Source organism: Chiloscyllium plagiosum, chromosome 20, assembly GCF_004010195.1.
Source record: "Chiloscyllium plagiosum isolate BGI_BamShark_2017 chromosome 20, ASM401019v2, whole genome shotgun sequence".
NCBI classification, from domain to species: domain Eukaryota; kingdom Metazoa; phylum Chordata; class Chondrichthyes; order Orectolobiformes; family Hemiscylliidae; genus Chiloscyllium; species Chiloscyllium plagiosum.
This window is the reverse complement of record NC_057729.1, coordinates 28571802-28585166: the sequence shown is the minus strand read 5'-3', so window position 1 is coordinate 28585166 and position 13365 is coordinate 28571802. Positions and strand designations below refer to the sequence as shown.

At 36.4% G+C, this 13365-nt stretch overlaps 1 protein-coding gene across 3 annotated transcripts in view; it reads left to right on the top strand.

The window, feature by feature from the left end:
* The window catches only part of kcnb1 (potassium voltage-gated channel, Shab-related subfamily, member 1), a 360002-nt gene extending 346853 nt beyond the window's left edge, over positions 1-13149 (top strand). For all 3 annotated transcript variants that reach the window (XM_043710368.1, XM_043710367.1, XM_043710369.1), the window contains exon 3: positions 4371-13149. In XM_043710368.1, the coding sequence (XP_043566303.1) occupies positions 4371-6485 (2115 nt within the window). In that variant the 3' untranslated portion in view covers positions 6486-13149. The remainder of the gene's footprint in view (positions 1-4370) is intronic.
* The last annotated feature ends 216 nt before the right edge of the window (positions 13150-13365 follow it).

Here is a 13365-nt window from a genome sequence, read left to right as displayed (position 1 = left end):
TGGAAGTCCAAATTTTACAGATTGACCATGTTAATAGATGCCTTATGGCCTTTGCTTGGGGGAAGTGGCATATCTGCAGCTCTGCAGAAATCCAATGAAGCTCATGGAGCACAGCTTTCTAACTCTATAATGCAGGAATATTTCAAGAAATCTGGTTTTGTAAATTTCATTCAGAGACGTAGCACCAACCTGGTGGGCCAAACGGCCTCCATCAGACCTGTAACAATTCTGTGTTTTAGTGGACTGGTTTTGAAAAGGAATCTATTCATATAAATCACCCTCTTCAAAATAATCACAGAACCTTGTGGCAAAAGAGCTTTGTGGGTTTGTCACTTAATTCCCTTCTTTAACAAACAACATCACATCGGTTCTAAGTTACTTCAGCCATGCCTCAATGCAAAAGTGACAATGTTTATTTTTAAAAGTGTTAAGAACTGAAGGCACAAATACCCATGCTGGCCATCATTTCATTTAAGTTGAAGTTGCTCCAAGTGCTGTACAGTTCCAGCTTGGCATAAAGAAAGGTTTAAAAAGTTTTCAGTGTCGAGAGTGTGGTGCTGGAAAAGCACAGTAGGTCAGGCAGCATCCGAGGAGCAGGATAATCGATGTTTTGGGCAAAAGCCCTTCATCAGGAATATTCCTTGGATGCTGCCTGACCTGCCGTGCTTTTCTAGCACCACATTCTCAACCCTGATCTCCAGCATCTGCAGTCCTCACTTTCGCTTAAAAAGTTTTCAAACAATCCACTTATTGGGTGCCTTGCAAGCCAGTTCTGCTCTTAGCAGATCTCATTCCCAGTGATGTACTATTACCAGTGTGTGCCCACACACTTCTATATGCTAAGATTGCAAACCTGCTGGAATTCTCTTATGTCTACAAGATTGAAAGATTAGCTTCCAAGAGACTGCTGGGAGAAACTAAGGAAGAAAATCATAAAATTAATTTTTTTAAAAATTATCTTAAATGTTTAAACTCATTTGTTTACCACTTAATAATATAGTAAACCTGGAAAAAAAACCTTGTTTAACAGTTGAAAATCATCCAGTTGGGTAATGAAGAGTCTATTAATTCTCCAGTTGTTGTGGAAAGATGTTGCACCTTGGTTTTGGACATGTAGGCAGGCCAGTGGCATAAGTGTGGAGGCTTGGAAGCTGGAGACAGGAGGGCGAGTAGAAACAGAGCAAGCATTATTTACCAAGTAGGACTAAACGTCGAATCTCCTGTTCCCTGGATGCTGCCTGACCTGCTGTGCTGTTCCAGCAATAAAGTTTCAACTTGTGAAGTGCTACATTGTCACTGAGTTCAGAGGGACCACAGCAATATAGTGCAGTCATCTGAGCATTGCACATTACCGATTCCTGTTAATGCCTTGCAATTGCTGTATAACTGCAGTCTGGTTAGGAACTGCCATTCTGTGGCCTATACTGGAGCAAGTGAAAGCGACTCCACACCAAAATCTACTGTAGTCACTTTATTTGTAAAGAGTGAATGCCTGCTCTGCGTTATCAAAAAAAATTGTAATGTTTTTAGCTGTTGCAGCCACTTTGAGATGTTCTGCTCTGGTATAGCACAATTATTTGATTATGGAACATTGTGTGAACCATAAATGAGATGCTGTCAAATTATTTCCCATTCTTTGAACTACAGTTAAGGTCCATTAAACCTTTGTGGCCTGTCAAGTGAGCCATAGATTAATGCATTCCATAACTGACAGCACAGAACAACATATTTTTTTCAGTAGATTCTGAATGGAATTTATAATGTAGTCATAAAGAGCTTATTCATCTTTACTGTAAAAGTAATAAATTAAGTCGTAATTACTTTCATGTGCAACTGAGAAAGGAAGGATTTCATTTTTCTCTCATCATATCCAAAAATTCTTAACATCCTCCCAAAAGCAGTATCCATTTTAACCTGAAGTCCAAGGTTAAATTTCTCTCATCTGAGTATTTCCTCAGGAATAATACTAAAATGGCCCTTATCAAAGTCCCAAATGACATTCTATGGCACCGTGACCATGTCATATATGCCTCCTCATTTGTCTCGACCTTTCTGTACCTTTCTACCAGGATTGATCACACTATCCTCCTCCAATGCCCCACCACCATCACCCAGCTGAATGGAATTGCTGTCACTGCCTTCCATTCTTATTTAACCAGTCATAAGCAGATGATTCAAAGGCAAAATACTGCAGATACTGGAATTCTGAAATATGCACAGTGAGTGCAGGAGAAATTCAGTTTTGGCAGCATTTGTGGATAGAGAAGCAGAGTTAACATCAATTCTATTTCTCTCTTCATGGATACTGGCAGACCTGCTGAGTTTCTTCAGCATTCTCTGTGTTTATGACCAGAGATTTGTTTGGAATGGCATTCTCTCCTGAACTGCACTCTACCTGTGTTTCCCATGGCTCTTTTCTATTGTTAATTTATATTGGTTTTTTTGGTGCCACATTCAAAAATATGCAGCATGTTCCACATGTACATTGACACTGCCCACTCTGCCTATTTCTAATTGTAGGCATATCCTGTTTGACAGCTATTGTTTGATAAATAAGTGTGGCGTAGAGACTCAAGCAGTGACTGAAACTAATGCAACTGGGTACAATATAGCATTTGAAGGTACAGTCGCAGGCCTTGATCATTAGTATGACAGCATTGAACTTCTTGTGGCACTACATCCAGGGCTAGGCAAATGGTATTGATTTCCACAGCTATCTGCTCCCACTCCCTATTGACCAGGTGTCTGGTTGCTCACCTGGCCCCTGTGAATGCTCATTCTTTTTACCTCCTTTATCAAAGCGTCTAGTATTGTGTCGCTAAACCTTGAAGCCCATTCTTTCCTATGTTGTGCCATTCTTCAATGTTTCTCAAGTCAGAGGTATTTGCTGCTCATCTGTTAACTCCTGCTGCAACTACAATGTACCTCCCCTTTAAGAGATGCAGGGTTGTTTTAAGCAATGCAAGTTGCTTGAGGTTGCATTGGCTTCTCAAACTGTTCACTCCCGTCAACATATCTAGCCATTGAACAACACAGCATCGGCTTAAATCTGAGATAATCAAATTGAACAGGCAACCCATTTTTGAGATTATTAAATTGAGTCCCCAAAGAGCTGTCATAAAAATGGCAATGTGTACACTAAATAGCCCCTTCCTGAACAGATAATTATTCAAATTTCTACAAATATTGGGTAAAGTCCAAAATACTTCAATTTCTGAAATGTTGAATGGACTAGTTTTAAAATGTTAACTTTTTTTTGACAGATTACCTCTCTTTAATTAAATGTGGGTGAAGAATGGTAAATTAGGTCTAACAAAGGTAATAATTGGAACAAAATTCTCAATTTGCTGAATGATTAGCTACAAATAAAAATGATTTATCTAAATTATTTGAAACTGGGGTATGAACAATGATATTGGCCTGAATTTCACAGGAATGGCATATTGCTTGCCATTACCCATTGGAAGAATTGCAGTCAACAGACCCTAAGAAGTCCAGCCACAATGATCAGTCTTGCTGATGGCCTAAGTAGACTGAGACTTGGACTGTCACCTCAGTGGGAGCAAGTACTGCACTCAATAGTTGTCAATTAACCTGATTGTCTCGGAAGGAGTGAAGATAGACACTGGAGCCAAGATGATAGCCCTCTCTTGGCTATGAAGCAATTAGGCAGCTTGCAGCAGAGGGGATTTTGGTGAGGGTGTATATCTTTAGGGGCCGGGGGGTGGGCACAGGTGGGCATACACCTATATTGAGGGATGCCCCCAATGCCCTCCTTCCTTGCTGCCTTTAGAAAATTGTTTTCAAAAATAGGCTTTTTCCTCATTTTATGGCTCTTGCAGCAAGAAATATAAATCAATTCACTTAATAATAAACTCAATTTCCTATTAATCCCTTATTTAAAAGTGGTGGGCAGGCTGCTGATTTCAAGGATGGATCGAAAGGCAGTGCCTACACAGTAAACACATCCACAAGGGACTATGAAATCCAGCCCATTATGCCGTACAGACAGGTCCATATCAGGATAAATTAGAAAGGAAAAGGTCAAAGGAACAAATTAAGTGAGGCTGCCGCTTCTGTCACCAGCAGTTATTTCTGGATTCTAATATGTTAACTGAATATTTATGTTCTGAATATGTACTACTTTTTATGTGTCTACCATATTAATGACACATTATGAGAGAATTTAAAATAAACATGAGAAAAGCAGACTTAAGTATCTGTGCCAGACAAGCACAGAATAATCAATTGACAGGCAACATTAGATCTATTCTTACATGTTCAGAAATACTGTTATAGAAAAGAAACATTTGAAAAATGCCATCATTCTCTGAGTTCACTAATGTGTAAATGTTCTCTTTCTTTTTCAGACCTTGGCAATAATATCTATACTTTTCATTGTATTATCAACAATTGCTTTGTCACTTAATACACTTCCTGAACTACAAGACAAGGATGAATTTGGACAGTTCACGGACAACCCACAGTTGGCTCATGTAGAAGCAGTGTGCATTGCATGGTTCACCATGGAGTATCTGTTGCGTTTCTTGTCATCACCAAACAAATGGAAATTCTTTAAAGGTCCACTGAATGTCATTGATTTGTTAGCCATTTTGCCATATTATGTCACTATATTTCTCACAGAATCCAACAAAAGTGTGCTTCAATTCCAGAATGTCAGAAGAGTGGTTCAGATTTTCCGGATAATGAGGATACTGCGAATTCTCAAACTAGCCAGGCATTCAACAGGCTTGCAGTCTCTGGGATTCACACTCAGACGAAGTTATAATGAACTTGGACTGCTGATTTTGTTCCTGGCCATGGGCATAATGATCTTTTCAAGTTTGGTATTTTTTGCTGAAAAGGATGAAGATGACACTAAATTCAAGAGTATTCCTGCTTCTTTCTGGTGGGCCACTATTACTATGACAACTGTTGGCTACGGTGATATCTATCCCAAAACCTTATTGGGCAAGATAGTTGGTGGACTATGTTGTATTGCAGGTGTGTTAGTGATTGCTCTCCCCATCCCAATTATTGTGAATAACTTCTCAGAGTTCTACAAGGAACAGAAAAGACAGGAAAAAGCAATAAAACGAAGAGAGGCACTTGAGCGGGCCAAGAGAAATGGAAGTATTGTCTCGATGAATATGAAAGATGCTTTTGCTCGCAGCATAGAACTAATGGATATTGTTGTTGAGAAAAATGGAGAAAATATGGGTAAAAGTGAAAAACTACAGGACAGTAGTCTGTCACCCAACAAGTGGAAATGGGGAAAACGGTCTGTGTCTGAGACCAGCTCTAACAAATCTCCTGAAGCTAAACACAAAGAACAAAGCTCTCCCGGAAATGCTCGCAGCCCACACATTACCCCACAACACCTAAATGTACAGAAATTGGAGGACATGTACAGTAAAATGGCAAAGACACAATCACAGCCCAATATGAACATAAGTCAAATGGGTCAGATGTATAAGGTGAAAAAGCAAAATCAAATAGAGATGGAGAAAGTATCTGGTCCCTCTGATCCATTATTAAATACACCAGATGGAATACTAGATATGAGGAGTCTGTCTAGCATAGACAGTTTTATTAGCTGTGCTACAGAGTTTCCAGATGCTGGGAAGTTTACTCACAGTCCTACAGTAATGCTCCCCAGTAAAGTATGTGAGAATCCAGGTTGTGAAAACATTCAGGATAAAGAATCACCAATCCTGCCAGCTGATAATGCACAGAGCATGCAATCTGTCACAAAACTAGCTGGCAGTTACAATAAGAACCTCTTGGGCATCAATACCAATAACTCTGCTTACAACTCTGCAGTAGATAAACACAACACCATCTTTACAGAAAATGCTAAAGCCACATCCAGACAGGGCAACCCCATAAAATCTAGATCTCTCAAAGTAAACTTTATGGAAAGTGATATCAATCCTGTTCACAACACGAATATAGCAGCTCTGTCAACAATGGTGGACCCTATTGTGGGTGGATCTCAGAGCATCACTGGTCCTATGGATGGCCCATTGAATACAGAGAGATATCTACCTGGCATAGAAGCTTCAACAGCTTGTTCTTCATCTGGAATGAAACCTCCAGAAAACATTGCGCCAGTGACTTTTACTTTCCATGACGATGGAGTGAAGAAATACATTGACGCAGATAGTGATGAAGAAGATCAATCACTGGATGGAAGGAACCCATCTGGACCAACAGATCTCATCTACCATACCATCAACAGCGACTGTCCAAGTAAGAAGGATGCTGTCTCCCGACAGGGTGGAAATTATTTAGAAGATTCTGGTGTGGCTTCTTCAGCAAAACATTTTGGACAAAATTGCATGTACAGTTTGGAAGGCGTAATGGATAGAGTTAAGAAAAGTGGGACCCAAGAAGGTAACAAGTTAGACAACCACATCTCACCAGAGATTCATGTGACATATGGTGAAAGTGGCTGTTCCACTGTATATGATGACAACATCTGAAGTTTGGATCTGCCAGGCTGTTGTCTAAGCTGGAATTGTGAAATGAAATTGTATACCCTCTAAAAAATAAGAGCTTTGTATTTTTTGCATGGCATGGAAAACTATTTCAAATGAGCCAGTGTTACCTTTAAAGGAAAGTTTAATGGAAGGGAACCTGAGAACATTGACTAAAATGTAAAGGTCCTGTCCATCGAACATTAGCACTGAAGAACAGAAAAACAATCTGCAAAGTACTGTTAACTCATACTATCAGAATTTTATCACATTATTCTTTTTTGTTCCTGAATCCCTTCTATCTTTCCAATAGCTATGGAAGAATACAAAGTCTGACCACACAGTTTAAGTATAAAGATCTCTCAGAGACATGCAGAAAGTATTTGTTTGCAAATGAAAGAATGTTTCAGAAATACATTCTGAATCATAGAGATATCCTTTGAAGGGCACTGCCTGGAATTCATTTCAAGATTCTGGTTGCATAACTGAACCACATTGGATACCATTATTGTATCATATGATTTGTCTAATGGATACAAATAATCTTTAAAGCAAAGAAGGAAGATGCTTCCACTACAAATGTGCTTACTTTAGTTCAGATTAGGCTCTTTTGGTTGTGGAACTGTAGTACATTATTTGCTCAATTTCCTTAATTAACCCTTTAAGGAATGCATCAACATTTCTGCACCAGAATTAATAATGTTGCGTGATTTTTTAAAATGGTAGTTTATTCCAAAAATAGTGCATATTAAGAACTATTCTTCACTTCCATGTATTTCTTTATTCATGGTTTTTAGCTAACAGTTAGCTTTAAAAACTGACTAAAGTCAATATTGTAGATGTCATGCAAAGTAAAAATGTATTTTTGAAGCCGAAGAATTCTTTAAATATTCAAATATTACAACATGGGTCCTAAATTATTAATCAGGAAAATAAAATGTTTGTGGTGTGGGGTTGGGGGGGTGAGTTGCACCAGTTAAAAGACTTATATTAAACCGCCTATGCCATCATGGAACTTCACTATCAAATTGATAGGATCCAGTGCAGTGATTGGAATTGTCTTCATACATATGAAGTAGATTTATGTATCTATCAAATAAGAAAAAATTCTGCTATGAAAGTTCTAACTACCTGTAACAAAACAAATCCAACGTTACCATTTTTGTTAATGTTATTATTGCTGCTAGATTGTTTTCTAGAGATGAAGTATATGCATAAATGTGTCTCATTCTGAATAGCTAAGCATAATGCCCATGTAGAAATGCCTTCATAGCTTTGACATAACTGTATTGTAAACTAGGCTGAAGTTCTTCTTGGAAAGTACAAAATACCATATAAAATTTCATATAGGTTTCCATGTAAAGAATATAATCATGGACTTTATTTTCAAAGTATAATACCAAATCAATCTTAGCAAGTTTACCAGATTTAAAGTTTACAGTTTTAAATGAAAGATTTATTTTTAACAATGGAATAATGCTTATTTTTTCATTCTGGCTGGTAAAGAAAGTATAGATATAAATGATTAAACACTCGCACTTTGAAAATGTTAAAGTTTTATTTTTGGTACAGTAATCTTGTTGCAAAATATTGTCTTCAGTTCTAAACATTTACCATAATGGAATTAAAGAGTCCTTTGAATTTCAAAAACATACAGCACGGAGGAGAACTGTTTGGCCCACTGTACCTCTGCTGGCTCTTTCACAGAGCAGTTATAAGTGTAACAGTATGAAAGTCACCTCTACAACAAAGATCAGTCCAAGCTCATAGGACATTTAAATGTTGGTTTCCTGCAAAGCTAAAAGAGATTACACATATAATAGTTTCATCTAACCTCAACACAAAGCAAAATTAGTATGGAGAAGAAAACCACAAATACATTTCCGATTTTCATTTCTCAAACATGCCCATGTGTTACTTGATATGTATTTGTCATGCATTGATAATATATAAACATCCAAGTGGTTGTTTACATATTATATAAAACTATTGTCTGGAATGTGGTATTCAATTGTATATAGTAACTGTTTCAAAAGATTGATAGTATAATTATTTTTTTCTTAAATTACTATCATATCAGTATGGAATATATAATTCTGTTCATCTGCTAACAGGCCCTGCTGCTGAGATGTGGACTCTTCATTAATTCTAATCAATGTGTCACCATTCCGCACATGGAACTTAAAGACTCTCAGTAATTGGTATTAGATACCAGTTGTACCAATCACAAATGGAATTGCAGATAAAGGAATACAATAATAGGAATTTTGACTTGTTTATTCTCATGAAATTTGTCAAAAGATACAAATTATGTTAAATGTGAGTCCTACTGGTGCAACTCGCCCTTGAAACAAATTAGTTTGCTGTCTTTCAAAAGCGAAGAGAACTCCATCCACTTGCCAACACTCACTTGGAAAACTACTCTTTCTGCAATTTGCTTTGCTTAGAATTGAATTGTTCTGTTGGGCACTTGGAATCTATGTCCCTGTTTCAATGAATTTATTAAGTATTTTGTACATTTACTTAACATCACTACTATTTCCCTTTTTATTGTCAAGACCTGTTGCTGATGGGAAACTTTAAAATCTGGAACAGTCAAACAATATCCCTCATTCTACTAATGATAACAAATGTTTTGCAAAGTAAAGAAATTCTGGAGAAAAGAATGCATGCCTAATGTCCGTACAAATAATTTATTCCAATCTATTTAACCAAATTCCACAACCTAATGACTCGAGCAGGATTTCACAATGCTGCACTGCTCTTATTCTGCTGAAGTTCACTGAGAAATCTACTGAAAGAGACAGCAATAAAAAAATGAAGAAAATCCAAGTACTGTGTAGTGTACCAGGCCATTTGAAAGATTTAATTCAAACACAGAATGATTTTATGAAAGTGGTAAAAATGCTAATCATGTCCTGAAATATCACAGCAAGCAACTTAATTACATTTTGTTTTGCCTATTATTCAGTTTTAAGACTGTGATTAATGGATTTTTGTTGGGCATACGGAGCAAAGTGGACAAGTGAGTTTGAGGTGCAGATTAGTTATGATCCAGTTGAACGGCGGAAAATCTTAAAGGTGCTGAACATCTTTCTCCTGCTTTGATGTTCCTATTTTTCCAGTAACAGATTTTTTTTAAAACAGCCAGTATACAACTGATATGTTAGGTCTCTCAGAGTTCCTGAGTGAAAGCACAATTGAAAATAGTCAATAGTATGGAATTGAATGGATAAAATGCAATTAGGAAAGAGTGAATTGTCCAAAAGGTTGTCATTACTAGATGATTACACTTAAGACAGATCATGTTAGGACAATAGTGGTAAATCTCTCTTGTGCCTTGTCTTGGAAGCACCTTGTACAAGATAAAATGTCTGTTGTCTCTGCTTTGAATGCAAGAGCTCCAGATAAAATACATTAGCTAGTGAAGAAAGAGCAGCAATCCCAATTAATTAATGTTCCATACCTAAGAACACAAGCGTGCAAACTACTGCCTGGTGGCTGCAAATGGGTTAAGGTCTCATTGTATTCAGGATAACAATTACCACTTGCTAGCTTATTCATATGATGATCTTCTGATACACCACAACTTGTAAAATGTATTCTCAGCTGCAAAACCTTAGTTTGCTGTTTATTAAAATATATGTAACACATAGCTGTGACTTTAAAGAATAATATCACAAATTGGTACAGCTCATATTTACAGCACACAGCCAAGGCAGTGGAAATCATTGTAAGTAAGAAGTAGTGAAGCATTTTATTTTCAAGTGCAGACGTTTGGATTACCTCTGCATTTTCACATTCGCCATCTTCTTGGCTCTATGAGTATCAGATGTATGGAGTGGTCACATGACCTGCATGTGTTGCAGAATAGTCTATTTTTCTGTTCAAATAAACATTATCAGTATTTTAGCAAAATTTATATAAGGGCAACTAAGTAAAACAAAATTATGTTTTGTATCATGAATTACTGAGTTAGAAGCAAAAAAAATCTTTTGTTAAATTATGTAAGTAAATTAATTTCTTAGAGTACTGTTTGAGAGAGAATTGTTAATTGATTTTCACAACTGACTGCATGCTGGCTAAAGGTCACCAAATCTATTAGATGTCATGTAGTTGATGTTATCATATAACAACCTGTTTTCTATGGATGCGGAAAGGGTAAAAGAACACAACACAGCTCTCTTGCCAGCAGAGAGACTGTGTGGCATGATAATGAAGAAATCAAAAGGTAGCAGGTCTGACTGCTGAAATAATGTGAGAGAAACAAGCTTTCTTGAGCTGCAATACACAGCATATTTCCATAAATACCAAGCTCATTCTTTTTTTTCAAATCTATTGACTTTTCAAGGGAAAACATATAGTTAATACAAAATCAAATGTCTTTATATAAAATTACGTTTTTTGCTCTCATAATCCTTGACATTAAAATTTGTCTTTGCAGCAGCTGTCAACTACTTCCAAGAGGAATCAGTTGTTCCTTCAAAGGTTTTTCACTTTTGTCTCATGACTCCATTTCTTTTTTAAGTTACCATAAACATGACCTGCACAACAATGGCTATTCAGCTTGTTTGTCACAAGCAAGGTATCCACCTACCTAATCAATTCCCAGCTAAGAAGCTTGGCATAATAATTTATACAATAGAGGCCATCAACAATGCTCATATGTTGGCTATCCCTTCCATGAGACCAGCATATTGCACAAGAAAGATAAGACCTACACTTCTGACAAACAAAGTCAGGATAATTCCCACAATGTAGAACACAAGTGGAAAGTTACAGACCTACCAAGCTATTTGGAACTGCATGATTGTTATATGAATCTGAACCTCAAACCAATGTTACATAATTGGTGCCAGAGCAAAATTGTTAAAAATGTGAGAAAGTTCACCTCATGGTAATTCTCTTGAGGCATCATTTTTAATGTAAGATTTTCTGATTTGTTCCATTCATACTTTATGCCGATTGCAAAGCAATGCCAATTTATCAGCCTTTGTCAGAACTAAATGATGAAATGGCTGCAATTAATTTTAAAATGCTCACATTATTTCAATAAATACTGTGACATTCTACAGTGGTTCTGTAACACCAAACTGTGCTGATGTAATCACATAAAAATAAACTGGGACTGTTTGGAAACCAACGAGCCTCAAATTTATAAACAATGAATAGCAATACTATAAAATATTTGGGGACTTGGTATCCATGGTTACATGCAACTTTGCAGTTTTGAGTGAAAGAGAGTTTCTTCACCTTTTCCATTGACACCTCAGACTAGATGTTTGGTTTTGACCTGTATATATCTATCTGTCATAGAGTTATCATTGTCAGTAGTTCTTTGGCATCCATAAGAAAAATGACTGTTTCTGCTGGTTATGTTTATGTAGACAAATGACACTCAAAAAAGGCATTATTTTTTCTTAGTGAATGAATTCATGTTGTTCTATCTGTTTTCTCACATGGTATTCGCAAACAGTGAGACTGAATCTCCTGATGCCAGTGTTATCTGGACTGCAAAGCTTATTCAATATTGTGAGTGGTAAATTGCAAATTATTCAATCTAAACAGTCTTTACTTCATATCATATCACTTTTACATTTGATCTATGGTCAGACATATCCCATTTTTGACCATAAGCATGACATTCTAATAAACTATGAAGGAATTTGCCTTTTTCAGCAAAGGGCAATCTATATTACATTTCAATATTTCATCAAACTAAAACCGGATTTACCTACCACCAGACTGAATAATCATTGCTGTCCTATCAAGAGTTGAAAGACTTGACATTATAATTTCTGAATCAGTCACTGTTAATTGTATCTCCTAAAGTTATGTTTTAGTTGTAAATTTTATTACATAAGTCTTTTAATTGTTGTGTTTTATGATTTAATAACTGTTTCTGTGAAAATCAGTGTCTCTGTATGCATGTAGTGGTATGGAACTGTGATATCCGTGTGACACTACAATACTGTACTTGTCTGATAAACTATGTCAAAACGTCTAAGGATTTTAAAGCAATGTTCCCCACTGCATACTGTTCCAAAAGTAAATTAAGGGTATGTATAAAATGTAAGTCTATGTGGTCTTTTTAGTCAAAATTCATGCACTGGTGAAAATAGTCCATTTAAGTAGATACCTGACATTTATGATAAATTTTACTGATAACTCAAAGAAGTAAATAAAATTGTTCGGAAGATATCTTTTGAGCTTTATTAATAGGGAAAAAGGTGGATACATTATTAGTGTGCTCAAGAAATACAAATCTGAGATAGACCAACATTACACACATTACTATAACTATACCACAATCATATCTCATGGTTGTTGCAGAGTAAGTCCTTTCATTATGCAGTAATTTATTTATAAACTTATTGATTATTTAGTAGCTTCATGAAATACATTATAAATTAATAAGCAAAGAAGTCAGTGTTAAACCCTGTCTTTTACTGTTGGATCTGAATGGAGCATTAACGTTTATTGTGCTGAATAAACAGGTATCATTCTATTCACATAATAAACAGTAGCATGTATTTTCTGATTGTTGGCAGTATTGGTCTTTTCAAAGCAGAAAGAACAAGGTGAAAGCTTTTCTTTAAAATTACAATTTTAATCAGGTCCCAGCCTTTACAAAAGGAACATGACATATTCTTAATTTAACTTTATAAAATTCTTGTCCCACATTAATTGGTCACAAGTTACTACAGGAAGCCAACATTTACAGTGGAACTACTGTTTTAAACACTACCAGCCTGTTGGGTGAAGTGTGCAGTAGGAAATGGTCTCAATGCCCAGTACACACAGTGAGCCTGAAGGTCCAACGATCCATTGAGCAGCTGTAAGAGAAAATCAGTGCTTTTCCTTTCTATCTCCCTTTGGTTTGCTG